A 23,593-nucleotide genomic window follows, 5' to 3' on the forward strand; every position below is an offset into this window, starting at 1 on the left:
AAGGTAACACTGGCAAACCTTTCTCAAGCGCTCCTGAATGTCTGTTTGTCAAGGAGCTTTCCAATCAAACAGCTCGTACTATCTCATTTAAACCCTACAGCAAGCACGTGCAGGAGGGGGCCCAGACGCCACAGAACACAGAGCCTGTGTAGCCATGCACCGGGGACGAGGGCTTGGCACGTGGTGGGCAGCAGGGAAAGCCCTCTCTTTGTCACCCTCTCCTGTAATAGGACCCAGGGTCTCCCATTCCTTGGCTTGCGGGGGGGGCAGGGGGCAAGGGGAAACGACCTCACCAGCGGAGGACTGCAATCCCCTGCTCGTGTTACCTGCTGACTACCTAGTATGACCTTGAATAAAGAAGAGATGCTATCACAGCCTTTCGGACCCGTGTCCGCCTCCCGAGGGCCGAATCTTCATTAACAGCCTTTCAAAAAGAATCACTCAGTTCAGGCCAGGTAACGCAGAGTTGCCCCCAGAATTTCAGCAAAGTCCCCTAAAACTGGCAGGGACTATTGTTATCCCCATCTTACAGATAAGGAAGCTGAGAAGGAGTTGTGGCTCCAAGAGCTCCAGCCACACCCATCCAGGGTCACACAGCTGTTACGTGACAGCAGCAGGATTTGAATCTGCCCCCTGCTGACTCCTAATCCCATGTTCCCAGCCACGTGCCCCGCCACCCCCAGGCACAGAGCCTGGAACACGAGAGGCCCTCGACTGGCATGTGCTCAGTGGAATATCCGCTTTTTCCTTCTCACCCACATTGTCTCCTCCCGATTGGGCCGGGGTCACAGGCGGCCTGGGAGTCAGGAAGGATGACATTCCGCCCCTGTGGCCCCTGCGTGGCTGGGAGGAGGGGCTATCCCACGAGGAGGAGCTAATAGGAGGGCAAGTCAGCAAGGGGAGGATGCTGGTCTCAAGGCCCCCAGTCAGTAAGAAGTCCAGCTGGACCAGAGTCATCACTCCACCCCACGTCCCAGCTGCTGTCTTGAAAACTGGAGGGACAGGGTCACCTGGGAAGCCAACCAGGCCGAGGGCCTCCTCAAACCTGCCACTTCCCAGAGAGAAGAATGACCGGATGGAGGGACAGTGCCTGACGCCCCAGCAGGCCCCTCAGGGCAGCCTCCTCTCTAGGAGCCAGAGCCCGAGGCCAGCACGGTTACCATGGTGACCACCACCCTCCATCCTGTAGGCCCAGATGACAGTCACAGTTTCTGTAATTCGGAGGGCTCTAGGAGGGGGGTGGGGGCAGGAGTGCTGGGTTTGGCTGAGGCAGCCAAATTTGTTTTTATTTTTGTCAAATCTGAAATCTGATCCATTTCCCAGGGTGCACCTCAGTTGTCTAAATAAATCAAGTGGAAGAAAGGGCTGGAAGCTGCATCCTCCTGGACCAGAGAGGCAGGGAAGGAGAGCCAGCCCCAACGTGGGGGTACTTCCCTTACTGGTCCTCAGTGAGTCCCAGGATAGGAGCGCAGGCCTCCAGTCTTCAAAGGCTGAGGTCTGACATTCCAGATCCCAGTTCTTAGGACGGCTTCTACATGGCCAGATCCACAGGCATCCACGGAGCACCTGTTGTATACCTGGGCTGTGCATCAGGGCTCGGAGATGAACCGGGCTTACACCTGCCCTGGAGGTCCCTAGAGCACATCCTTGTCCTAGGACCTGGCTGTGATGTGTGGCTACCATTTCAAATGTCAACGATGCTCTAGACCCTTGGGCTTCAAAGAATATATCCATTCACTAATTCATTAATTGATTCATTTGACTTGTCTTTATGAGCAAAAGCCATTGCTTGGCATCTATTTTTTTTAAGATTTTTATTTATTTATTTGACAGAGAGAGACACAGCGAGAGCGGGAACGCAAGCAGGGGGAGTGGGAGAGGGAGAAGCAGGCTTCCCGCGGAGCAGGGAGCCCGATGCGGGGCTCGATCCCAGGACCCTGGAATCATGACCCGAGCCAAAGGCAGACGCTTAACGACTGAGCCACCCAGGCGCCCCGGCATCTATTAAAGTGAAACAGAGGCCCCTGTTAGGAGCCAGCTGGGCCACTCCCGGGTGCATACCCTGGAGAAATTCTGACAGAAGTCCACAGAAAGGCCTGTGCCAGAAGGCTCATAGCTCTGTTATTCATAACGGCCCCAACCTGGGAACAACCCAAGCATGCATCATCAGGAGAATGAGTCGGGCAGCAGATTTCAACTAGGGATGATTCTGACCCCCAGGGGACATGTGGCCATGTCTAGAGACATTTTTGATTGCCCCCGGGGGGGCGGGGCAGGGCACTGGCATCTAATGGGTAGAGACCAGGGACCCTGCTAAACAAACATCCTGCAATGCACAGGACAGCCCCACCACGGAGAATTATCCAGCCCCATGTGTCAGCAGTGCTGAGGCTGAGAAAGCCAGCGGCACATCCATTCGATGGAATACTCCCCAGCAATGACAAACAGCAAACCGCTGACATGTGCGACAGCTGAGACGAAGCTCACCAGCATAATGCCGGGTAACAGAAGCAGGACACCCAAGAGCAAAGTGTGTGAATCCAATTCCATGAAGTGAAAAATCAGGCAAAGCTAACCCTACAGTGAAGGAGCTCAGAGCAGCGGTGACTTCGGGGGAGCACCCATCGGAGGTGGGGGATGGGGGAGCTTCTGGGGTGCTCTCCATCCTTTGGAGATGTTCTTGTTGGCCTGAGTGTGGTCACCGGAGTGTATTTATATGGGAAAATGCCCTGAGCTGGACGCAAAGATTTGTGAGCTCTGCTGCATGTACACCTTACACCTCAATAAAAAGGGCAACACAGGGGCGCCTGGTGGCTCAGTCAGTTAAGCTTCCGACTCTTGATCTCAGCTCAGGTCTTGATCTCAGGGCTGTGAATTCAACCCCCATGTTGGGCTCCACGCTGGGTTTGGAGCCTACTTTAAAAGGGGGGGGGGGGGACAACAAAAAATGATGAAGGACAATTGCTCTAAGGAAAAATAAAATGCAACAATAAAACCACACGAGCACCTGCTGGGGCGGCCACTCTCACAGACCCCACCCCCCTCGCCGTGTCAACCTTCATCACAACCCTGCAAGGGACAGTGTGACTGATTTGCTCAGGCCACAGCTAGTGAGGGGTTTGAACCTCACACCATCCTATCCCCTGTTTATTTAAAGATTTGTTCCTCCCGGGGCGCCTGGGTGCTTCAGTCAGTGAAGCATCCAACTCTTGATTTTGGCTTAGGTCATGATCTCAAAGTTGTGAGATCGAGCCCCACATCAGGATCGGGCTCCTCGCTGGGCATGGAGCCTGCTTGGGACTCTCTCTCCCTCTCCCTTTGCCCAATCTCCCTCTCTCCCTCTCTAAAAAAAAAAAAAAAAAAAATTTGTTCCTCCCATGCCCATAGCAGCCTCGGGAGATAGTGGGTTACTATACCCACTTCACAGATACAAAAATAAAGGTCCAGATACTTGCCCAAGGTCACACGGTGGTTGAGCTGGGACAGAAAGCTGCTCCATAAAGTGGACAGACTTGCTGGAGAGATGGTCCTAAGGCCTCTTTGCTTACATGCCTCCAGCAATGGGGAGCTCCCCACATGACACACAGCCCAGCCTGGGCTAGACTGGTTCTGCTTATATGCTAGAGTCTCCGTGGGCTGAGAACCCTTACAGGGGCAAGATGAGCAAGTGAGTGCTCCCTTCCTTCCCTGTCCCTGCCCCCAATCCCACTTCTTAGAGGCCCCTTAATTTGAGAACTCATTGAATTTGGCCAAAGTCTCTGATTCCCAGATGCCCAGCAGGCCTCGGTGCCCAGTGCAGACAGCCGGAGTGGGGGAGGTGAGGGAACAGGGGCTGCCAGCTTGGAAGAGAACCCAGGGTGGATGGTCCATGGGATGAGAACTCCAGCCAAGGAGGCTTCAGCCCCTGCTGATGAAAAGGGGAGGGCAGGGCAGACCGCTGGGGCCCAGGGTCCCACTGTCTGGGGGCTGGCCCAGCCTCAAGAGCCCACCCCCAAAGAAGGTGTGCCGCGGGGAACCCTCCTGGAGTCCTAGGCAGGGGGTACTCACAATGTCTTGGATGTACCCCCTTTAATGTCAGCTATCAAACTGAGTGTGGTCTGTCCTGGCTTCTCACCACCAACCAGGCTGTGCTGTCCCAGGGCAGAGGGTATCCATCCCTCTCTGTGCCCAGAGCCCTACCTGGAGCAGCTCAGAAGGAGTGAGGTCCCCATCACCTGGAGGTATCAAGGAGCCTAAGGAGGAGTTTCTGTGCTGGAGGGATTTGCAGCCTCCCTTCCCACCCTGAGCCCTCCTCTTCTCCCTCTTAATATCCATCACTCACTACTCCTTTATTTGGCAACCCCTCACCGAGACCCCCTCTGTCTGGCCCACAGTGGCTCTGGGAACCCCACATGAAGAAGATGCAGTCCCTGCCCTCCAGAAACCACAAGCAGACACGCGGTGGAGACACGGACAGAGGGTGATGATATTCTCGCTTGGTCTCCTGGGGGCCTGTCCCCCACCACACGTCTCCCCTGCCTGCCAGTGACCACACACGTGCACGCGTCCACGTATGCACTCCCACTGAGCGCCACAGCCCTTTGGGCACCTGCACATGCTATCACGCATGCGCACCCTCCGCCTCGCCCATCTGGCCAGCAGCCCTGGGCACGGCCGGCCCACTCTCCTGCAAAAGCAGTTCTGAGGCTTCCCCGGACACCCTGGGGAAGTTCACGAGCCCTTTCTCAGAATCATGTTTTTAATGCATACTTTTTTTTTAATGCCTAGAATTAGAAAGGAAGGAAGCCAGTTATGTTAAAATAGTTGTCAAAACATTTTTTTTAAAAACAGACTTGGGATGGAGCGCCACATGAGCTTCATAATCAACACGATGAAGAGCCAGCGCCTGTGGCAGGTCTGATGTGTGCGGCTGGAGAGCAGTGATCAAGTCCACAGCCACCGCGGGGTGACGGATGATCAGTACCAGTGAGTTGCAGGAACTGCCAAAAATCACACCCTGGTTTGTTACCTCTGTTCACAACAGAAAGAAATGCTCAGTTTCACTCAGACACCAGTGAAAACAAACGTGCAACTTGTCCCCTTCCAAGTTCAAGGACCCCAGGTGAAGACCCTCATCCTAGAAACTCTCTCCTCCTTGGGCCCCAAGGATACCACAAGGACCTGGGCAGGTCCTCCTCCCACTTCCTGGCTCTGTCCCTCAAATGTTGGCCTTTCTCAGGCTCCCCACCCTCTGGTCTCCCCTCTCCTCTCCTTGACCGCACACCCACTGCCACGGCCCCAACTCTGGCGATACGGTGGTCGGCCAGCGGACCAGGTCCGGAATCTGTCCCAGCCCGAGGCCGACTCACTGCTGAGCAACAAAGATGCCCCCTAGGATGTCTCTGGGGACTTCAAAGACATCATAATGGCGTAGGGCCTATCCTCCCCAGATCACCAAATTCTCTGCATTTCCTACCCCAGTGAATGATGTTCCCCAACCACAACCAACGCTAGAAGTTGTCCGGATGGGAGAACCCTCCAGAGGTTCCCTCCCCTTCATCGCCTTGTCCCTCTCAGAGACCTGTCCATTTCACCACCCCAGTCTCTCCCCTCCACCCACAAATCTGCACCTCCACCCAGGCAGGTTGTACTCCCTCACCCCTGACTCTGAAATAGCTTCCTCCTCCAGCCTGGCTTCCTCTGATAAATCCTCCATGCACAGCCAGAGGGTTCCTCCGGAACCAAAAGCCTTCCGTGGCTTCCCACCGCCTTCGGACAAACTCCTTGGCTTGACACTGAAGGCCCTTTGTGTAAGTGCTCTTGGTCAGCCACATCTCTAGCCACACAACCTCCACCTCCAAACCTTGCTTGCTAGGATACACTTCACTGAAAGTTTTTCTGCACACCTACTATGTGCAGAGCTGAGGGCCAGGGCCTAAAGAACAGACAGGTATTTATGGAATGTGGAGCCTGCCCTCAAGGAGCTCATAGTCTAGAAGGTGAGGAGAACAAGTCAGGTACAAAAAGCCTTGTAGACAGTACAAGAAGAGGGTTTAACTGGACAGTGAACATGTGGCAGGGTGGATGGGAGATAGGGGCAGGTGTATTGATCAACAAGTATCTGCCAAACAAGTGAATGGGTGGATGGTCGGGAAGGGGGGAATGAATGCATGAATGTAAAGGTTAGGTAGATGGATGATGGGTTGATGGGCAAATGAATGGATGAAGAGATGGAAAGATGGATGGATGGATGGATGGATGGACCGAAGGACTCGTGAGTGGGGAGATGGACGGGTGGGTGCATGGGAAGGCAGTTGGAAATGTGACATTCTAGTAAATGGCAGCTCCGGGATTCAAACCCAAGTTTATATGACCACAGGAAACCTTCAGGTGGGGACTCAGCACTGTCCTCTCTTCCTCCTTCAGAAACTCCCCCTCTCAGTCTCCACCCTCCTTGCCCCAAGACCCATGCTGTGCCCACACTTTCAGAGCTTCAAGAGATCCCAGGGACCACCTAGGCCAGGGTTTTTGGCATTTAGGACCTGATAATTCTTTGTCGGGAAGCTGTCCCATGCATTGTAGGATATTTGGCCTTTATCCACTAGAAACCAATACAACACCCTCCCCAAGTTGTGACAACCAAGAATGCCTCCAGACATTGCCAAATCTAGGGGCAATATCATCCCAAGTGAAAACCACTGATACAGCCTAACCTCCCCCACCCCACAATTTTATAGATGAGAAAACTGACACCCAGAGAGGGGTGACCTGCCTGAGGTCGCGGAGCTTGCACTTAGCAGAGCCCAGACTGGACCCTGGGGGACAGCCAATCCCCAATCATCTCCTCACTCAACGTAGGGGTGCGGCTGAGAGCCTCTCCTGCCACTCTCTGGGGGGAAGCCAGGTGCAGACCTTGGGTACCCTACTCTCCCCACCCCCACCCTGGCCCTCTCCCCGCCAACACCCCAAGCCCTCACATTCCTATAGCACCTCGCAGTCAGCCGAGCCTTCTCATGCTTTCTCAGACAGATAGAAACTGTCGTCCAGAGAGGTCGAGCTGTCTGCTCAGCGTCACACAGCAGGAAGTACCAGCGTCGGGATTTGAACTTGGGGAGAGAAGGGGGAGACCAGAGCGCAGCTCCACAGGGCAGACGGGGCCAGAAGTGCGGAAGGCAGCCCCACGGGAGAGCTGGAGTGAGATTAGCAAGGAGACATTCCGGCTGATTAAAAAGACAGATCGATTTCTCTCGGAGAGAAAGAAACAGGGCCGTTTGTCTCCCAACAGGATGGCGAGGCGGTCCGAGGGAGGTGGCAGGTCAAAGCTGGCTACTGACACAGACGCCGAAGCCCAGGCAGGATGGACGAATAAAAATCCAATCATGTTTTAAATGCCCCCAGGAGGGGGCTGACACTTCATTAGCCAGCCAGCCCTCTTTCTAATTCTCCTGCTCACTATCAATTACAACTAGCCTCGCGGTCAGCTCTCACGGGGCCGCGCACACCCTGGGCTCCCGCCCAAGCCCCCCTCAGCCGCTCCGGCCCTGGACAAACACTCCACCTCTCTGGGCCTCTCTAAAGCTGCCTGAGGGGCTGGGAAGATGGAATGCTCCCCCCACACAGGTGGTCCCTAGTCACTGCCAGTACCCTCCCGGTGCAGTCTCCCCCTTTGACCTCCAAATCTGGACCCCAGGTGTCCTTCAGCCCCCACCCCGTTCCTTTCCCAGCCCACACACCAGGCTGTTACCAGCATCCCGGGTGACCGTAGAGCCCTTGACGAGGCACTTCCCTCAGCGGGGCTGCCAGCCCCCTCCCTCCACCTCTTGCCCATCAGACACCCTCCTGCCCTGGCTTGGAGGCCTCCTTCTTCATCAGAAGTTTCCTGCAGCATCCCCAGTTTGGACAGACTGACCACTCCATCCTCCTGGTGGCCACGGCCTCCCTGAGGGTCCCTCCGCCCAGCCTTTATCCCACTTTGCTTCACAGGAGTATGATGTGGGTCTGGCTCTGCCTCACCCATCAGGCTAGGGACTCCTCAGGGTCACCACTGAAGATTCAGGCCTGGTATTCCGAGGCTCCACCCAACATGGCTAAACAGCCCAAGGGCACCTCCACTCAAGTGTAGAACAGTGGCCAACACTGTTCTGAAGCTGAGCTACAGAAAACACTTGTTCAGTCAATCAATCGATCGATCATCAACCATCAATCAACATTTGCTTCAGGAGTCTGCTGCTTGGTCTCCAGGCCTCTCTCTCCCTCAAGCATCCTCCATTCTGCTCCAGGAGTGACCATTCTAACAAATGAATTTACTCATATCCCATCCCTGCTGGACACCCATCAAGGGCTCCCCAGTGCCCGCAAGATCAAGAACAAGCTCCAAACTGGCATTTGACACCTGCTATCCAGCACGTGCCTCACCCTGTTCCAGCCACACTAAACTCACTGTTCTCTATACTATTCTCTCTGCCTGGAACACTATCCCACAACTGTGCTTCTGGAAAACTCCTACTCATGCAGCAAGACCCAGGCCAAATGCCCCCTCCTCCGGGCAGGCTTCACCAATGCCCCCAGGTTGGATCAGAGGCAGCTTCTTCACCCACAGCTCTCTTTACACAGAAATCCCCATGTGAGGGGCGCCTGGGTGGTTCAGTCGTTAAGCGTCTGCCTTCGGCTCAGGTCATGATCCCAGGGTCCTGGGATCGAGCCCCACATCCGGCTCCCCGCTCTGCGGGAAGCCTGCTTCTCCCTCTCCCACGCCCCCTGCTTGTGTTCCCTCTCTTGCTGTGTCTCTCACTGTCAAATAAATAAAATCTTAAAAAAAAAAAAAGAAAGAAATCCCCATGTGATGGTACCAGAGGTTGCCCTGAGGGTCAGGCCCTCTCTGGCCCAGCCAGACTCCTCCAACTGGCTGTCCAGCCCACCCTGCTGACCAGTCGAGAGTGTGACAGCCCCTCTGGCCACCAGAAGCATCCCTAGGGCACAGCTCGATGCTGACTTTTACTTCTGAGAAAAACAAACCTTCTCTACACCAGATGGAGGGAAACGGACAATTTCCCAGACACGTGTTGCTTCTTCCAGCAACACTGGCCACCCATCTGGGCATTCTCATTAGCCCCAGGCTGAAGGAGGAGGGAATACCCTTCCCTAAAGAGCCCCTTCCCCAGCCATGAGCAAGCCATCAGCACCGGCAGGTCTGCCCTGGCTGTCTGATTACTCAACATGTGCCCCTGGGCAAGGCATGCTCCCTTCCGGGGCCTCAGGCTCCCCAGCTATAGAATGGGGGTTAGCAAACTCCCGGCCCTGCCACCTCATGGGAGTTGCTGAGAGAATCTGAGAGGCCAAGGCAGGCGGGGAAGCACTGAATGAACTGGAAAGCGAGACAGGAGCCCATCAGTGCCAGGCCCAGGCTGGGCCACAGAGTGAAGTGAGAGCCCCAGGCCATGCTCTCTGGGGCCTCACTCAGATGGAGGAGACAAAGCCAGCCACAAACAATTCCCCTGAGGCAGGAAGAAAGTTGTAGGATAAAGAGGGGTCAAGAGAGGAAGGAGCTGGGGATCCTGGAACACTCCCTGCAGGGAGGGGCCAGGCAGCTGGGCCTGGGGGGCCGGTGGGATTTGTCGTGGAGGCAGGGAGCGGGCATCTCGGGGAGGGGGGGGCAGACCCAGCAGAAGCCAAGGCAGGGAAGGAGGGCATGTCAGGAAACATCAGCACTCGTTTGGGCTTCAGAACAGGAGCATGAAGGGAAGAAGCAGGAAGGTGGCTGGAGGACAGACCAGGGGGAACCATGGAAGGACCCAAATCCAGCCAAGTGATACTATTCTGGGGGTGACAGGGAGCCCTGGGAGGTGTTGGAGTGAGGAAAGAATGAGTGAACAAATGAAAGAAGGCAGGCAGGGAGGGAGACAACAGCCCCTCCTGGGCACGCAGCACTCTGTGGGTGACAAACCCCTTCCACACAAGGGGGCCCCAGGAGCCCCTGAGGAGGAAGGTGAGGGAGGGGGCAGAGATTGGGTCCAGGGCGGAGGTGACTGCCCATGTGGCACAAGTCCAGGCTCCCGGGTGCTCTCTTCACTGTGCAGGGGAAGGAGGGCATGCCCCCTTGTCAGTGGGCATTTGGGGTGAGATCCCAGGAGCTGTCTATTTAGACAGAAGAAGATGGAAAAACTCAGCTGTTCCCAACAGCCCAGCCACAGGGAATGGGCTCAGGCCAGGGGGGATGGAGGTTAGATTAAGGCAGGGCTTCCTGATAGTTAAAAACCCTGAGAAGGGTCCTAGAGGCCTTGATCTGGTGCAGCAAGACTGAGGGAGCATGCCCAGAGATGGGGGGGTGGCCCAAGGGACTGTATCGGACACAGGGTGATGGGAGGGGGTCTTGCTGCAGGTGACTACCCCCTTTTCTCCTCCACCACATTTGGGGCTCCCCAGACTTTCTCTTCCTCCCACTGCCCACCCTTCATGCCCTCCCTCCCCCAGAAGCCAGCACACCCCATCCTCACGCACCACCGAGAGCCTCTCTCCCTGGCAGCCTGGCCCACAGGTTTCTCAGACCATCGTCAAAGACTGGGGGCCCAGGTGGCACTACCTTCAGGACCCTTGTCAGGGTCCTGCCACCCCAGGTGACTCCCTACAGCTTCCCCATTGGCCCCAGTGTGCCTACAGCTGCCGCTCGGCACTTAACTGTTGTAGGAGCCCAGCCAGGGCTTGTCCTGGAATTGTCACTTGACCTCCTGACATTCCCAACTGGGGGTTGCTATGGCCCCACCTCACAGATGAGCAAACAGAAGCTCAGCAAAGGCAAAGGCCTCTTGGCCAAGAAGCCAGGAGTAGGTCTGCATTCACACTCATGCAAGCCACAGTCCCTGGGGTCACCGGAGCCCTCTCCCAACACCAACCCCAAGGCACCAACCCCTGCACCTGGACCCCCCTCTCCAGGCCCCACCAGCGCCCTGGGCCACCATCATTCCTCATCACCACCCGACAGGTGCCTTCTTGGGAGGGGCCGCCGATCGACGTCTCTCCCAGGGAGTCAGAGTCACCTTCCCTTGCACAAAACGGTCATAGCTGTCAAATGATCTTGTCAAATGATCTCATGAATGGGTGAGAGACAAACAAGAGCCCATTCACCTCCAGCAAACATGCTGAACCCCCAGAATGAACAGCACAAGGCTTGAGCTATGATGAGACTGTGGGCCCTGCCCTCTTCCTGCCCAGTGACCGGCCAAGGTCAGAGGGTCTGCGCGGCTGGGGTCTCAGCCAGCTGGACTTCGAAGCAAGAGCAAGCAGGGGGCCGGAGCCAGGCAGGGGACCAGAAGCAGACAGATGAGAGCCCGGGCCACAGCCACAAGCACAGAGCGAGGGAGCCCAGCCACAAGGAACACAGCGCTGGGTGTTCCCCAAAGACAGCACTGAGATGCTTTCCAAGGAGGGCCGGAAGTGGGTTCCCCACCAGCCCCTTCCCAACCTCACTGGCCAACTCTCCCATCCTGCAGACGGGGAGACCGAGGGTCGGGGGGGTGGGGGGAGTGGGGGTGACGGATCCAAGGTCACAGGCAGCTGGTGTCTCCTTCGTCCCAGCCCGGCCCCGCAGAGGCCGCCTTCACAGCCCACTGGCTTCCCACCGTGTATGCGCCCCGGAGTGCACCCAAAGGGAAGGGGGCTGCACACCCTTCAGGGGACGGCCCCAGGCAGGCCACAGAGGTGGCTGCCGGATGTAGATGCCGAAACCCAGGGAGACCCTCCCCGCTGCCTCCTGGAACTGCGGAGCAAATCTCCCCGCCCCGGGTGGAGCATGGAGAACCGGGCGCTTCTCCAGATTCGGCAGGTGGCTGCAATGTCCTGGATACAAGCTGAGGCTGGGGATTCAGAGAAATCGAAGTTTTCATCCCAGCTCTCCTACATCCTGGCTGTGCGACACGGGGTAGAAGTTACTCAACCGCTCTGAGCCTCACCTTCCCTGTGTGGGAAATGGGGCTGTCACAGCCCCTCGGGGGGTGGCTACAGGTGTCAAGACAGCAGAGCGTTGAGCACCAGGAGTGCCAGCCCTTAGTATCACCCCGAGCCCCTCCCCTGTGCTGGACACGCTGCTGGATGCTTCCAAGGAGTCATCTCTAATCACCTGTAAACGTCCCTTACAGAGCCGGGAAAAGCAAAGCTCGGGGAGGGAAAACCAGAGCAAATACAGCCCTCCACGGGCCCTTCTCCTACACGCAGCCGGGTAGGCTCCCAAGAAAGACTCCCACATCGAAGCCGGGGGAGGAAATAGGTAGGTTTCCAGCTGATGGGTCGTGCTGCGGCCGACTGGCCACGTGTCCGGGGATGAGGGCGTGACAACCGAGGGCGTAACTGGCACAAATTTCCCTAAGTAACAGAGATCGATGATTTTCCCTGGAAACAATGTCCTCTGAAGGCGTTATGTGCTGTCTAAAGGCTTGATGCCTAACGTCTCGTTGCATCTCCCACGAGCAGAGCGTTTGCTCGGTGATCCGTGAGGCCCGGTGCACCTGTGAGCGCAGCTGATAAGCGTGATAACCACATGGGCGGCAGTGTCTCTAGTCCTCAGAGCTCTATGTCCTCACTCGCCTTGCGTACTGCCTGATCTTCAGTGCACTCCTGAGAGGGGGGTACCACCACCCCCATTTGACAGCAGGGAGCACGGGCCTCAGAGAGGTTAAAAAACTGGCCCATGGGGGCGCCTGGGTGGCTCAGTTGGTGAAGTGTCTGCCTTCGGCTCAGGTCATGATCCCAGGGTCCTGGGATCGAGCCCCGCGTTGGGCTCCCTGCTCAGCGGGGAGCCTGCTTCTCCCTCTCCCTCTGCCCCTCCCCCCTGCTCGTGCTCCTTCTCTTCCTCTCAAATAGATAAATAAATAAAATCTTAAAAAAAAAAAAAACTTGGCCCATGATCACACAGCAAATAAGAGGCAGAATGAGCCCCTGGGTCTGTCTGACTCAGGTCCCCAGCATTTTCCACATGCCACCTACCCATGAGTCAAACAGCGGGACCAATCCCCCAACACTTCAGACCCGGAGACTTCCCAGCTGAAACCCTGGCTGGCGGTGTGTTGTTCAAGGCCCAGACCCGACAGGGAGTGGTGCGGACATCTGGGCGAGCAGCCCTTTCCCACCCGGCTCACCAGCCCAGCTCTCCAGCTCAGCTCAGTCCCAGGAGCCTCTTCTGGCTCTCCAGTGAGTCAGGTGGCGTCGAGCTGGGTAAGGAGCCGAGTCAGGGAGCACCAGGTTTCAAAGGACAACTGGCTCTGAGCCAGGGCCCCTCACACAGCAGGGACTCTAATGCTCAGGACAGTCTTTCTGAGCAGACCCTGCCATCCTGCCCTGTCCCGGCCCTGGGCCTGCTGGGCCTGATAGCTGCTCTGGCTAGCCTGACCCTGATGCCAACACATCCATCATTCCTTTGGGTTCTGGATGGGAAGCAGAATCGTGCAGAGTCTGGGGATAGGAAAGGTCATTTATGGTTGTCACAAAGATTCGGGGCCACTGCCTCCTAATATTTAGGGACCAAGAACACCAAATATCCTGTAATATGCAAGTCAGCCTGGATCACAAAATACTGTCACACTCAAAATGGCAACAGTGTCCCCACCGAGGAGCACCTGCTTAAGCATTGCCCCTTCCTGGAGCTCCCTCCCAAGGAGGAGGCAGGGGAAGGGAGGTTTCTGGCCAGGGAAGAATCCTAGAGCCCTCAACACCTGATCAAAGAGACCCACATACACACCAAGACCCTAAAGCCCGACCTGAGCGTACGTACAGTCAAGTCTCTGATCCAGGGCCCCTGCTGACACTAACCAAGGTCACCTGGGCCTGCATTTGCAGAGACCTGCCTTGGCCTCCCTCCCACGGGCCCAACTCAGGCTATGAAATCTGGGCGCTGAACCATCCTATTCACAAAGCCTAGAATCTCGTGTCCGTGGACTTCCAAACACATACCATCGCAACCGCCAAATCTCAGACTCACGCCCTCTTTGAAACACAGAACTTTACAGACTTTGAAATCACAGAGGCTTGGAATTTGATTGTCCATGAGCCTTACATTTAAACTCTGAACCCCGAGACTCAATCACAGAAGCTTCTAGTCCGAGAGTCCCAGACCTGACACTTCTGAGGCCGCTCCACTCTGGAGTCATCAGATCTTTGGTCTAGAAGGGAGCTCAGAAGCGAGGCAGTCAGTTCAGGCAGAGACCTGAATCGCCTGCATCCTTCACCCCAGCCTCAGCAGCCTCTCTCATGGGGCCTAGGGAGCCCAACATGCTCTGAGCAGCAACCAGTGCTGGGGAGCCCCTCCTGAAGGCGGGGGCTGAATTTGGCAGCACGCCTCCCCGAGGCGGCTTCCACACACTTGGACCCAGGCTCTCCCTGAGACAGAGGAGGACCAAGTCCTCCTCCCTGGGGGGCCAGTTGCTCCCACCCCCAGGCTCCCACATGCACTGAGGGTGGAGCCCAGGGGGATGGTGAGGACAAAGGCCAGAGGACCCCAGGGACTCTGTTTTGCCCAACACACCAGAAATGTGGCAACCTAGAAGGGTCTCTGTGGGCTGCCCAGTGACCAGGGCCCAGAGTACCTAAGGTCAGGGGTAAGGCCAAGTATGGCTGGCACCCCAGGCTCCCAGGGCTGGAGGAGGCCCTCTCATCCAGGCCCCTCTTTTTAGGTAGAGGCACTGAGGCTCAGAGAGAAGGAGCTGCCCAGAGTCACACATCTAGTTTACGGTAGACGGGACTCAGATGCGCTCTCCATCCAAGGGCTTCTGAGACACTGGGGCCAGCTTTGGGCTGCATCTGCCCAGCCAGATGCTCCAGAGCCCGTCAGAGGGTGAGCTGGGTCACACTCCCAAGCCAAGGTCATCTGAGCCATGCCTCTGCCTCCAGCCCAGCCCAGATCTTGACTGTCTAGACCATATGAGGCTACTTTACCAGAGAGGTAAAGTAACTTTCCCAAGGTCACACGGCACCCAAATGGCAGAGCCAGAATCAGCCCTAGTCCCACCCAGGCTAGGTACCTGTGACATGGTTCCATCGTCTCCCTCATCTTCCAGGGAGGCTTTCTCTTCCTCAAAGGCCCAAAGCTCCTGTGGTCTCCCTTTTCCCGGCCTGGCCACCCCCCAGCTCACATGCTCTTAAGGTTTTCCCGACATACTGTACTAAAACTGTTCCCATGGATGGTGACTGCATCCCCCACTCTTGGCAGCTCCTCAGGGCAGACCAGCTAGCTATGTTTCTCTATCCTCCACGATTCCAGGGCTGATGTCAGTGAGCGCTGGGTGAACAAACTTATTGAACAGACCCTCTAATCATGCCTGAAACCGCCTGAGCTGTCCTACAGAAGGAACACCTGGCATTTGGCCCTCCATCCAGCTAACGGCACCCAGAACCACACTCCACCCACTGCAGCAGAGACCCTCCAGTTTCCAAGGTCATCACCCAGCCCTTCCAGAGCAGGGAGGCCAGCAGCCCTGGGCTCTGCATGGTTGCCTCCCCCAGCCTTTCTGGGGGCCACCTCACCACACCAGCTGCCATCCCGGGTAGCCCAGGGGTCCAGAGCTGGACTCAGGTGCTACTCAGCGTGGCCTCAAACACTGGCAGAGACTCTTTGGCTTGGCGGGCCCCCAAACCCAGAGGCCACCATGTCTAGGTCCCAAAGCCTCCTCCTCACTGGCCCCCAGCCCCCAGCCCAGCCGTGATCCATTTCCACGGCGCAATGAGCAGTCAGTCCTTCTAAAACACTGATGGCTCCACATCACACCCTGCTGTAAATTTCGCCTGATCCCGTTGCCCTGAGAACGTCGGCCAGCTCCTCACTCAGCCCTGCGAGCCTCCCTCTCCCCCTCCCCCTCCACACTGGCCCTCCCTCCTCCACTCCAACCACAACAAACTGCCTTCAGTTCCTCTCTTCCCCAGGCCTTTGCTCCTGACACACCCTCCTCCCCACCGCCCTCTCCACCTGACTGCTCACTGCTGGAGACTCAGCTCAGACACTGCCAATAGGCGCCCAGTGAACACTGAAGGAGCATGCGCCGGGTGCCAGGCACCGTGCTGGGGGGCTGGGGTCCAGCAGCAAACCAGATAGGCTCGGTCCACGTCCCGCTCACCTGACAGGACCCTAGAGGAGGCAAATGTTACATTCAGAATGCCACAGCTAGGGAGTGACAACAAACAGAGAGGCCAAGGGGGAATCACGGTAGGCTGCTCTGAGGAGGAGACACGCTGTGATTTGAAGGATGCAGTGAAGGATTCTGCCAGGTGAAGAGAGCAAGGAAAAGCATTTCAAAAGGAAGAGCCTGTGCGAAGGCCCTGAGGCGTGCAAGAACACAGGAAGAAGCAGCTGGTAAGAAGTAAGGTGGCCCGGTGGGCTGGGTTAGGACTTTGCGAAGGGTCCAAGGCAGGGGCCGGCCAACACGAGCAGTCCAGGGGCAGCAAGTGGAGGCAGGGAGATCTGTGAGGAGGCTGCTTACTGCTGCCTCGGGGTCCACGCTCACAGGGTCCCCATCAGGCTCTCATCACCCTTGTGGCCACTGTCAGGCAAACGGCCCAGTCCCTGGGAGCTGAGCCACGAGTCGGGGTCTGACCTAACTCAGCATCCCCAGTGCCAGCGCAGGCCTGGGGCTCACACCTGAGGACTTCCTGAGCCAGCCGGGCACCGGACCAACCCCCGCAGTCGTCAACAACTTCCAGAACGTTCAGGTCAGCAGGATGCCAGGTCCTCATCAGTCGGCCTTCCGTGCCCCGATGTTCCCCCAGACCCCCCATCTGAGCTCACCAACCACCACCACCGCCGTGGCCTCCGAACCAGAGGGCAGGCAGGGCTCCGTCAGGGAACAGCTTGGCCCCCCACACACACAAAGGATATGGGTTACACACCATCTTGATGCACCAGTTCCGGGGGCTGGTGGTCTGTCGCAGACAGAAGAAGGCAACAGGGGCCAGGTCCGGGTGAGGGACTTCAGGATCGGCTCCATCCAGGGGCTCCTCCAGGCCTGGAGGGGAGGGAGGGGGGCTCTGGGGCCCCAGCTGCTCCGTGACTCCAGGTTCAGCTGCTGGGGCAGCGGCAGGGGAGGAGGGCGGTGGGGAGCTCTCAGTCTCAGCCATGTCTGCGCTGAGCAAGGAGCCCTGGGGGAGGAGGAAGGGCAGCACGTGGCAGGGGCTGCCACGCATCCACCCTCCCAACCCGCCTTCCCTCACAAGGGGACACAGCCCAGACAGCCCATAGGCCCCTCGCCCACACGCTGCCACAAGGATTAGGAGAGAGCTGAGGGCCCCGATGCACCCGAGTTGGAATCCACTTCCAGGGAGGGGTCCTGGGGCAAGTCTGGTCAACCCTGCGCAGCCTCAGTTTGGGGAGATGAAGAGTGAGAAGAATAAAACCTACCTAGAACATAGTTATGGTATCATTTGGGTTTTGTTATGTTTTTATGAGACTACAGTTGTATATTTACTACATAGTCAAAGACAAGAAAATTTGCAAGAAAAAAAAAGGGAAGTTACTGTAAAGTCAGACATCATCACCAGCTTGACAGGCATTAACAAAGGAGAGGTTGGAGGGCTGTGAAGAGGGACACCAAGGGAGTCGGGCAAGCCAGGAGGGAATCACGGTAGGCTTCCCTGAGGCAGTGACCCCTGAGCTGAGACCTACGATGGAGCCCAGGGATTCCCCCCTACCACCTCACAAAGGTGAGAACTCAGGCACCCTACACATCAACCTCTTTGCTTTACAGCTGGAGAAACTGAGGCCCAGAGAAGGGACAGGACAGACACACAGCCCGGTAACAGCAGAAGGAAAGCGCCACCAGGGCTGGCTTCCTGGGAGTGTGACCAGTGCGGCCACCCACGGTTCCATGCTCAGAAGGGCCCTGCTCTGGGTTTAATGCTCGGCTGTCACCAACTTGAAATTCTTCATAATTTGTGATCGGGGGCCCGCACATTTTCATAGCTGCTCCTGACTACAGCTCAGGGGGACTTGCACATCCCGGTCTCGACTGATGCTTCCAACAACCCCAGGAACACTCCCATGCAGCTGGAGAAACAGACCCAGAGAAGGAAGTGGCCACCGAGGCTAGGGCACGCTCCCATGCCAGAGTCCCAGCACTGGCCCTCCAGATTCGGGGATGACTGACCGTGGCTTTGCGTGGCCCCCTCTACACAGCCGGCCAACGATGAAGGAGGAAGGACAGCCACTCGTCAGGGCCTGCCCCCTCCCCACCCCATCTGAGAGGCCCCCGTCCCTGAATCGTCACGCCCTGGGGTCTTCCCGGGCCCTAGGACCCTGACAGGGCCGGGCTGGGCAACGGGAGTTGGAGAAGGAACCTGAGCCCCGGGGCTCAGCGCACTGCTGAGCTGCCCAGAGCTGATGCGTTTGGACATTTCTCTGGCTCCCGGGGGCAACAGGCGGGAGTTGGCACCTCCTGCCACTTTACCCGGCTGGTCAGGGAGGCAGAGTTTTCTCCCAAGCTCCAGGCTTTGCTCCTGGTTCCAGAAAAACAGCCATGGGCCTTACATAAGCTTTCAGGCGACTCGGCCTGCCACGTGTCAACCCCTGGGCTGAAAAACATCCTCCCTGGGGTGGTTCCGGGCCTGCCCACCGCAGCGCCAGCCTCTGAGCCCACCGTGCCTCGGCCGGCCCCTCGCTTCTGCCACGCTGGACCTCCTCTGGTCCTAGAGCACCAGCTGCCTCCTCCAGACCTCTGCTCACACCCTGCCCCCTCCCCGGAACATCGCCTCCTCCAGCTCGCATGCCCTGTTCCCCCAAGGCCTGACGATGCATTCATCTGTCCAGGAAACATTTCCTGAGCACCTACTATGTGCAGGCACTGGGTCGGCGCTGCAGCTATGCCAGTGGATGAGGCAGACTTGGCACCAACTCTCATTCGGCTGATGCTCCAGCAAGGGAGAGAGACACACGAGTCAATGAATTTCTCTCCCTCTGGGTTCCAGAGCGCTTATCACCACCGAACATACCGTATAATTTATGTATTTATATCTTTATGATTTAGCACCTATCTGCCCAACCTGAAAGAAGGTGGTAGGAGAGCAGGGACTGTGGTCTGCTCCACTCACTGCTGCACCCCCCCCCAGTGCCACGACAGTGCCAGCAACATACTAGGTGCTCGACAAATAGTCGTTGAATAAATTAATAAAATGTGCTGGGAAGTAAACAAACAAGGGAGCAAGACGGGAAAGCACCTTGTCGAAGGAAAGAGACGCCGAAGATAAAAATAGGAAGCAGAAGGCCCCAGCCATGCCATGCGTGATCTGTAGGACGAGCACTCCAAGTAGAAGGAACAGCATGTGCAGAGTCTGGGAGGCTGGAACGAGCTTGGTGCATTTAAGGAAGAGAAATGAGGCCAGTGTGCCGAGCCGAGGGCAGGAAGGGGGTGAAATGGAGTGTTGGGCAGCCCTGCTGTGACCCACGGAAGGAGCTTGCGTTTTATTTCAAGTGCAACAAGAAGCCACAGGAGGGTTTTATGCAGGGAGTGGTGTGCTCTGGGCTGTGTTTTTAAGCCAGCCCTCTCGAGGCTGAAGGGAGAGTGAGTGGACAGGCAGGGGTGGGGCAGGGAGGGCCAAAAGGAGGTGGGAAGGATGGGTTGGCCTGGCCTGGGATACTACTGGAGGTGGGAAGAATGGGGTGGATTTGAGACATGTTTTAGAGGCAGAAAAGCCTGGCTCTGCATTGGCCCCAATGCCACCCCACCCAGGACCACCAAAACCCTTCCTGCAACCGCATGGGTGCAAAGAGTTGCCGTGGCCTCTAGAACCACACATGACCACCCCTCTCCTCGCTCTCAGCTCCGCCGACTCTGTCCTAACTTGTTTTTTGCCTCACTTGGCCCTGTTTAAGGCTGTCTCACTGTTGTAGTCCTTTGTCCCCACACCTCTCCAGCCTCACTGTGAGACTCCTAGAGACCACTACTGCCAAGGCCACCAGCCCCAACCCTCTCCCCATGCCCACCCAGCCTCCACCCTCTGACCTGCGCCCCAGTGCCCACCCAGCCTCCACCCTCTGACCTGCGCCCCGGTGCCCACCCAGCCTCCACCCTCTGACCTGCGCCCCGGTGCCCACCCAGCCTCCACCCTCTGACCTGCGCCCCGGTGCCCACCCAGCCTCCACCCTCTGACCTGCGCCCCGGTGCCCACCCAGCCTCCACCCTCTGACCTGCGCCCCGGTGCCCACCCAGCCTCCACCCTCTGACCTGCGCCCCGGTGCCCACCCAGCCTCCACCCTCTGACCTGCGCCCCGGTGCCCACCCAGCCTCCACCCTCTGACCTGCGCCCCGGTGCCCACCCAGCCTCCACCCTCTGACCTGCGCCCCGGTGCCCACCCAGCCTCCACCCTCTGACCTGCGCCCCGGTGCCCACCCAGCCTCCACCCTCTGACCTGCGCCCCGGTGCCCACCCAGCCACCACCCTCTGACCTGCGCCCCAGTGCCTACTCAGGGCACCAGCCTCTCACCTGCTCCCTATAGTCCCAATTCCCTCTGCCCTGTGCCTGAAACCCTGCTCCTGTCCCCAGCTGCCCTGCTGCCTAGGGCTGGAAGCCCTTGATGGGTTGGCACCTGGGCCCCCCTGGGCTCCAACCTGTCTGCAAATGGAGCCTCACAGACATGAGAGGACTGGCTTTAGGTGACAGCACTGATGGATTGAAACTCAGGTCCCTCTGGCCCCAGAGTTTGAGCTGCCTCCACATCCTGGAGCCTCCTCCCTCTAAGTACTCCCAGGGTGGGGCCACCAGGCAGTGGTGTGGTGACTGGACTGGCCTCCGTGAGCAGGTGCAGGGGCAAGAGCAAAACCCCACTGGGTCTGGAACACACACACTCACTCCTGACTCCACCAACCTCTTGGAGCCTCGACCTTTTTCTCCATAAAGCTCAGCCCTCCTCCTGCCTGCATCAGCAGGCCTCACATGATGTGGATGGGAAGGCTCTCTGAGACCCATAAAGGTAGATGTCTAAGCATGCCTGAGGCCAGCAGTGCCATCTCCAGGGGCAGCCACACCAGCCCTCTCTCTGCCATAACTACCACCACCGCCACCATCACCACTACCAGCATCACCACCACTACCACCAGCATCATCAACACCATCACACTACCATCACCAGCATCACCAACAACATCATCATCATCATCACCACCATCACCACTACCACCAACATCATCACCATCATCACCACTACCATCACCACCACCAACATCATCATCTTCACCATCATCACCACCATCACCATCACCACAAACAACATCATCTTCACCATCATCACCATCACACCACCATCACCACCATCACCACCAACATCATCACCACCATCACACCACCATCATCACCATCACCACCACCACCATCTTCACCATCATCACCACCATCACCACCATCACCACCAACATCAACATCACCACCATCACCACTACCATCACCACTACCACCACCATCATCTTCACCATCATCACCACCATCACACCACCATCACCACCATCACCACCAACATCAACATCATCACCACCATCACCACTACCATCACCACCACCACCAACATCATCATCTTCACCATCATCACCATCACCACCACCACCAACATCATCATCTTCACCATCGTCACCACCATCACCAACATCATCATCATCACCACCATCACCACTACCATCACCACCATCATCATCATCACCATCATCACCACCATCACCACCACCACCAACATCATCATCATCACCATCATCACCACCATCACCCACCATTACCACCACCACCATCATCATCATCACCACCATCACCACCACCACCACCATCATCATCATCACCATCATCACCACCATCACCACCATTACCACCACCACCATCATCATCATCACCACCATCACCAACAACATCATCATCATCACCACCATCACCACCATCACCACCACCACCAACATCACCATCATCACCACCATCACCACCACCACCATCACAGCATCACAGAGCCTCTGTTTCTGACTCTGGGCCAGGCAATGAGCAAAGGGCTTTCTATGCATCATTTATGTCAATTTCTACCACAGCCCCCTAAGGTACAAACCATCCTTATTTCCACTTTATGGAGAAAGAAACGGGCCCAGAGAAGTCCAGCGGTGCCCATCATCACTCAGCTCGTATAGGGCAGATTCAAGGTCCCAGTTCAGGCCTGCCACTCCCGAGGCTAAGCACCTAACCTTCACAGACACCACCCTGGGACAGACCAGACCTTCCCTCCCAAGCTCAGTCCCCAGACAGTGCCGATAGAGCTGCTGGTACAGCCAAGACCCCCAGTGTGGACAAAGACCCTCCAAGTCTGTGGGGAAATCTGCCTCCCAGAATCTTCCAGAGCCCTTGGAGCATGGTGTGGAGAGGCCTTGTGTCTGCAGAGCTCAGAGCCCTGGTGGAGAAAGACCTGAGGCCTCTCCTGGTCGCCCCAGGCCCTGTGTGAGAATGTGTGTGTGTGTGTGTGTGTGTGCGTGCACGCGTGCACACGCGCGTGCACGCACACACACATATGCATACATGTGTGTATGTGTATTTTGTGTATTCCCCAGCACACATAAGCAGATAACTTGTTTATTCCTTTACCAACAACCACACGTCAGCTAACGTCGCAACTAGGAGAATAAGCAACAAATTCATTCTGGAAAGAGTAGAATCCAGGAATCTCAGAATCAGAGTATCTTAGAATCACCCAGAACCTTAGAGGCCCAACATATTAGCTACAATAACCTCGGACTCTATAGCGTGGCATTTCAGGGCACAGGCTAGAGTCCAGCTCTGACACCACTCCGCCCCGGCACCCCACTCAGCCCGGCGGTGGCCCGTGGTGAGGACGAGACTGTGCCGGACTGCCGTGAGGATGGAGTGGGGTGACACCCATGAGCACCCGGCTGCACCACCAGACACTGGGCCAGCGCACAGCAGGCCTGTGACGGTCTCCTGTGCCTGTGAGTGCCGTTGGCTGCGGAATCCCAGAATCCCAGAATCCCACAACTTCGGACACCAGAGACAGAGGCCTGGTTTTCGACTCGAATGGGCCCCAGATCTCCACACGGGGAGTCTCTGAAAAGAATGGGATCCCCAAAGGGGCGTGGTTGGTCACCACATGCTCATCAGCACAAAGATCACACACTCACACGCATACTCACGCTCACACACCCCCATCCAGCCACACAAACACACTCACACACTCACAGATGTACACTCACACTCAGACACACACACACACACACACACACAGTGTTCGCTCACACAGACCCAAACACGCACCTCACACACTCATCATATTTACACAGACACACACTCACACACACAACGCCAATGCACAGCCTGCATCTGTTGGCCTGTAGAAAAGTCTTTGCGAGGCTGCGGGAAACGTGCCTCCCAGAATCCTCCAGCCAGCATCCCAGAGGCTCTGGAACCCTCTGTCTGCTCCCTCTTCCGCATGACAGCCCTGCAGATGCATGACAACAGCCCGCCCACCCCGGAGCTTCATCTGCCCCGGGCCTCTTGTCACCAGCTCCCTCAACCACTCCTTGGGTGACATTTCCAGATCATCTACTCCTTGGGACCTGTCCCCAGTCAGACTCAAGTTTGCCTATATTCCCCTGCAAGGGCAGGACCAGACTA

The 23,593-nt window shown here is 57.0% G+C and overlaps 1 protein-coding gene across 1 annotated transcript in view; it reads right to left on the minus strand.

Annotated features, from left to right (window-relative positions):
- The window catches only part of CACNA1I (calcium voltage-gated channel subunit alpha1 I), a 116,474-nt gene that overhangs the window by 87,977 nt on the left and 4,904 nt on the right, over window positions 1–23,593 (minus strand). The window contains exon 2 of the mRNA XM_035721872.1: window positions 16,832–17,091. Coding sequence (XP_035577765.1) covers window positions 16,832–17,070 — 239 coding nt within the window. The 5' untranslated portion in view covers window positions 17,071–17,091. The remainder of the gene's footprint in view (window positions 1–16,831; window positions 17,092–23,593) is intronic.

This window comes from Zalophus californianus, chromosome 9 (assembly GCF_009762305.2).
Source record: "Zalophus californianus isolate mZalCal1 chromosome 9, mZalCal1.pri.v2, whole genome shotgun sequence".
In the NCBI taxonomy this organism is placed as follows: domain Eukaryota; kingdom Metazoa; phylum Chordata; class Mammalia; order Carnivora; family Otariidae; genus Zalophus; species Zalophus californianus.